This window comes from Salvelinus sp. IW2-2015, linkage group LG31 (genome assembly GCF_002910315.2).
Source record: "Salvelinus sp. IW2-2015 linkage group LG31, ASM291031v2, whole genome shotgun sequence".
Classification (NCBI taxonomy): domain Eukaryota; kingdom Metazoa; phylum Chordata; class Actinopteri; order Salmoniformes; family Salmonidae; genus Salvelinus; species Salvelinus sp. IW2-2015.
Genome location: NC_036870.1, coordinates 24204518 through 24210517, shown reverse-complemented (window position 1 = coordinate 24210517; position 6000 = coordinate 24204518). Strand labels below are relative to the sequence as shown.

Genomic DNA, 6000 nt, shown 5'->3' with positions numbered 1-6000 from the left:
CTGTCATTGGTGTGTGTGTGTGTGTGTGTGTGTGGTGTTGTGTGGTGTGTTGTGTGTGTGTGTGTGGTGTGTGGGTGTGTGTGTGGGTGTGTGGTGTGCAGGGGTTTCTTTACGTGAGGAAGATAACATTTGAAGCACTTACTTTCTACAGTCTCCGTCGGGGTTAACTGCCCTGCTATTCAGCTATGCATTTCTCAGATCTCACTATTCTTTACCACACAAATGCATCTGACTCTCTCTGTCTCTCTCTCAGTGTGTGTGTCTTTGTGTGTTGTGTGTGTGTGTGTGTGTGTGGTGTGTGTGTGTGTGTGTGTGTGTGTGTGTGTGTGTGTGTGTGTGTGTGTGTGTGTGGTGTGTGTGTGTGTGTGTGTGGTGTGTCCGTTATATGCACCAACCCCAGGAAATCCCAGGACATAGTGTCTATAATACTGTAAGGGGTTCTTCTATATAGAAGACCATAGGAAATCCCAAGACATAGTGTCTATAATACTGTACGGGGCTCTTCTGTATAGAAATTGGYTCCAATTAAGCGGCGTCAACAGGGTATGGCATGGCGTTGCAAAATGGAGTGATAATCTTCCTTCTTCAAGATCCCTTTTACCCTCCCTTTTACAAATCTCCCACTTTACCAGCACCAAAGCACCCCCAGACCATCACATTGCCTCCACTATGCTTGACAGGTGGCATCAAGCACTCCTCCAGCATCTTTTCGTTTTTTCTGCATCTCACGAATGTTATTCTTTGTGATCCGAACACCTTAAACTGAGATTCGTCTGTCCATAACACTTTTTCCAATCTTCCTCTGTTCAGTATCTGTGTTCTTTTGCCCATCTTAATCTTTATTTTTATTGGCCAGTCTGAGATATGTMTTTTTCTTTGCAACTCTGCCTAGAAGGCCAGCATCCCGGAGTCGGCTCTTCACTGTTGACGTATAATACTGTACGGGGCTCTTCTGTATAGAAGATCATAGGAAATCCCAGGCCATCGTGTCTATAATATTGTAAGGGGTTCTTCTGTATAGAAGATCACAGGAAATCCCAGGACATAGTGTCTATAATACTGTAAGGGGTTCTTCTATATAGAAGACCATAGGAAATCCCAGGCCATCGTGTCTATACTACTGTAAGGGGTTCTTCTGTATAGAAGATCATAGTAAATCCCAGGACATAGTGTCTATAATACACTCACATACTGTAGTTGCTGTCACAAACTCCAAACTGCACACAGTTGTCACTGATTAGTTGGATATTCATTTCTCAGTGAGCAAATTTCTGTACTTACAGCTTCCATCTAAATTAATTTGTATTACTTTTTTGCTTTGTGGGAAATGGTTTTTTACATTGCTATTTGTCAATGAATGCAGCTGTTCATGTCAAATAGTGTTGTGTTCTATTGTGCCCCTGGTTGTCCTGAAAGGAAAATGGTGAAACACTTAATTGTGAGGCTAAATGTAAGCGCTGCACATGCAGATAAATGAAAGTCAGATAAATGAAATGTATTTTTGCTGTGGTCTTGGGACCGGCAGCATCTTTAGTCGTATGATTTCAACAAATCCACTCTCTCAAAAACTCTTAAGGCTGGTTCCTGGCCACAGATAAAGCCTAGTTCTAGAATAAAAATCTATTCCAATGGAGAATCTCCATTACATTTTAGAAGACTGTAGTACAGATGTCACAGCTGTATTTATTTCAACTGTATTTCACAGCTGTATTTCAACTGTGACTTATACAGTTGTTTATGTCCTATCTCAAACCTTGAGGATACAAGTGAATTTCAATCATCTCCCTTTCTGAGTTGACTGTTCAAATCAAAGTAACCCTAAGTCTACTTGGTACATATCCACATGCCAACACACTAACGCATTAGCTTGTTGGCTCCAATTAGCGTTAGCCCCAGTGTTATAGAGTAGAGCTGGAAATGTGACTCACCGGGTCTTTAGCTTGTTGCGCTAGCACAGCGTAGGTTGAGATCCTGCTGCACAGGCATTTAGTGTGGACGGCGGCAGACGTGAGTGTTTGGCAGCCCTCTGTGTCCCAGTTCTTAGCGCCAGCTTCCCTGGAGATGGGAGAAACACGGACACACACAGCGAGTGAGACACACACACACCATCACATTACAGCATACAGATGCACTCAAACAAAAAGTGAGAGTGAGAGAGAGAGAGTGAGAGAAAGAGAGAGAGAGCGAGAGAGAGAGGCTGGGTACTCATTGACCACATTGAGCTGTATTGTGCTGTAGAGACCACTCTGACAGTGACAGACAGACCCCCATGAACACTTAATTTCTTCTCTCCATCCTTTACCCATGTATTCATCCCTCTATCCTCCATACCTCCATATACACTACCGTTCAAAAGTGTGGGGTCACTTAGAAATGTCCTTGTTTTCCATGAAAACATACATGAAATGAGTTGCAAAATGAATAGGAAATATAGTCAAGACGTTGACAAGGTTATAAATAATGATTTTAAATTGAAATAATATTTGTGTCCTTCAAACTTTGCTTCCGTCAAAGAATCTTCCATTTGCAGCAATTACAGCCTTGCAGACCTTTGGCATTCTAGTTGTCAATTTGTTGAGGTAATCTGAAGAGATTTCACCCCATGCTTCCTGAAGCACCTCCCACAAGTTGGATTGGCTTGATGGGCACTTCTTACGTACCATACGGTCAAGCTGCTCCCACAACAGCTCAATAGGGTTGAGATCTGGTGACCGTGCTGGCAGTCCATTATAGACAGAATAATAGCTGACTGCTTTTTACCTAACTAGTTATTGCATAGTTTGGAGCTGTGCTTTGGGTCATTGTCCTGTTGTAGGAGGAAATTGGCTCCAATTAAGCGGCGTCAACAGGGTATGGCATGGCGTTGCAAAATGCAGTGATAATCTTCCTTCTTCAAGATCCCTTTTACCCTCCCTTTTACAAATCTCCCACTTTACCAGCACCAAAGCACCCCCAAACCATCACATTGCCTCCACTATGCTTGACAGATGGCATCAAGCACTCCTCAAGCATCTTTTCATTTTTTCTGCATCTCACGAATGTTCTTCTTTGTGATCTGAATACCTCAAACTTAGATTAGTCTGTCCGTWACACTTTTTTTCCAATCTTCCTCTTTCCAGTGTCTGTGTTCTTTTGCCCATCTTAATCTTTATTTTTATTGGCCAGTCTGAGATATGGCTTTTTCTTTGCAACTCTGCCTAGAAGGCCAGCATCCYGGAGTCGGCTCTTCACTGTTGAGACTGGTGTTTTGCGGGTATTATTTAATGAAGCTGCCAGTTGAGGACTTGTGAGGCGTCTGTTTCTCAAACTAGACACTCTAATGTACTTGTCCTCTTACTCAGTTGTGCACCGAGGACTCCCACTATTCTGGTTAGAGCCAGTTTGCGCTGTTCTGTGAAGGGAGTAGTATAAAGCGTTGTATGAGATCTTCAGTTTATTGGCAATTTCTCGCATGGAAAAGCCTTCATTTCTCAGAACAAGAATAGACAAAGTTCTTTGTTTCTGGCCATTTTGAGCCTGTAATCGAACCCAGATGCTCCAGATACTCAACTAGTCTAAAGAAGGCCAGATTTATTGCTTCTTTAATCAGAACAACAGTTTTCAGCTGTGCAAACATAATTGCAAAAGGGTTTTCTAATGATCAATTAGCCTTTTAAAATGATAAACTTGGATTAGCTAACACAACGTGCCATTGGAACACAGGAGTGATGGCTGCTGAAATTGGGCCTCTGTACGCCTATGTAGATATTCCATTAAATATCAGCCTTTAGTCATTTACAACATTAACAATGTCTACACTGTATTTCTGATCAATTTTATGTTATTTTAATGGACAAAAAATGTACTTTTCTTCCAAAAACAAGGACATTTCTAAGTGATCCCAACATTTGAATAGTAGTGTATATCTCTCATTTAGTAATGAAAAGTGTGATGTGGAGGTCGATCAACGGGAACATTCACATTCTCTAATTGAACTAATGACTAGCCGTACAGCCATCGACACACACCAACCATGTGCTCTAGCCTGGCTTTACTACACATGACTGTACACATGTCTGTTGCAGAAGTTGTTACAGTTACAGCAGTGATATGAACCTTCAGATAAATGAGTGACACTAATTGGACTAACCACCACCCTGGCTGTGGCACTTCAACTAATGCCAGTGTGTGAACAGTTATGACACTGATATGAACCTTTATACAGCTATTGTGTTGTGTATGCTCAGCCCCTGACAATAACTGAACTAATTATCAGTCCCCTCACAGGACCTGATGTATAATTATTGACAGTTGAAACAGTACTGAGTGTACTGTCTGTCAGCTATATTATAGCTGAAGAGTTCTATTCCATCAACTCCTCTGATAGCACCGCCACCAAACACTGACTGATAGGCAGAGGAGATAAACAGGACGCAGTGTTCTTGTTCATAAGGGGTTGCTAATAAAGAAGTATTTTCCTAATCAACTTATATTGTCCCTCATGAGCCCTGCGATGGTGAATGTCCTTCATATTTCTAGTTTGCAGTTGGAAAGTGTGGTAGAGACAAATCAATTTCCCTCAACATCTTTTTGATTCAAGAAAACACTTTCCTTCTAAATTATATTTTAAAGTTGAACTAGGTTGAAGCCAACTGTGGAGGGGCCCTAGAGTTGGAAGATCCCCAGCTGTGAGAGCATGGTCTGGGGCCACATGGCATCAGTCTGCAGTCTGGTATGGGACAGATGGATAGTATGCTGTGAAAAATGGCATTCCACCTGCTAGAGGTTATAATCTGGACGTTGGCATATTCCACTGAGGTTACAGTGCTCCGCAGGGAGACACATTGCATGCRMGCACACACACACACAAGCACACACACACACCCGCACACATACACAAACACTGCTGGTTTTGTCTCCCCAGTGAGAGGGGGCCCAGATTGACATATAATCAGTGATTATCAGCGATTTGCTGGCCTGATTTTGGATAGGCAGTGTGTGTGTCTGCCTATTGTACAACAATGCCATAGATAGAAGGGGGATGAACGAGCCATGACCCGTTATGTGGGACATGTCATAGTAGATACATGTTGTAGGTACACATGGAAAGCTATTCGGTAGTGTGCCTACGTGTGTGAGCCTGCGTGTGCCACCGAGTACCTTAAATTAACAGACCCAAAACGCACAATTATGCCTAGCAGCGCTTTGAGAGATAACAGTCTACCAGGAACACTAATCAATCTGTGGAGTTGAGAGTATCATTGATGCAGGTAGAATCTTCCAGTAAGAACATACCTAGAACCAGCTCGGGCTGATTCCGGTGAGAGTTATCTGGTCCAAATGTATTACTTGGGGCTCGGGACGATTGTGGCTACTCTTTGGCAGGTGATTACACAGGCTGCTTTATATAATTAACATTTCATTATTTATAAATTTTTTCATATTTTTTCATTGTTTCTCTGATCAAAAAATAACATTTAAATAAAATTATTTAAGAGTCCTGTTTAAGTTATATTTGAGTATTTTGATACTTTGTGCAAGGCAATTGATAAGCATTAACATATGGATGGGGCCTCCCGAGTGGCACAGTGGTTTAAGACACTTCTCCCGGCCTCCCGAGTGGCACAGTGGTTTAAGACACTTCTACAGATGCTGGTTCGATGCCCGTGCCGGCCGGGACCGGGAGAACCATGAGGCAACGCACAATTGGCCCAGCGTCATCCAGATTAGGGGAGAGTTTGGCCGGCCGTGATGTCCTTGTCCCATCGTGCTGTAGCAACTCCTGTGGTGGGCCAGGCGCATGCATGCTGAAACGATCATCAGGTGTACGGTGGTTCCTCTGACACATTGGCTGGGTTGTGTTTCGGGGGACGCACAGCTCTTGACCTTTGCCTCTCCCGAGGCCATACAGGAGTTGCAGCGATGGGACAAAACAATTGGATATGATGAAAAGGGGGTAATTTGTATGTATAATAGTCATATTTAAAATGACAAAATCGGGTAAATTTTTATACATTTATT

At 42.6% G+C, this 6000-nt stretch overlaps 1 protein-coding gene across 1 annotated transcript in view; it reads right to left on the bottom strand.

Annotated features, from left to right (window-relative positions):
- Positions 1-1898: 1898 nt before the first annotated feature.
- adgrb2 (adhesion G protein-coupled receptor B2) overlaps positions 1899-6000 on the bottom strand; it is a 290937-nt gene continuing 286835 nt past the window's right edge. The window contains 1 exon segment of the mRNA XM_070436396.1: positions 1899-2055. Coding sequence (XP_070292497.1) covers positions 1899-2055 — 157 coding nt within the window.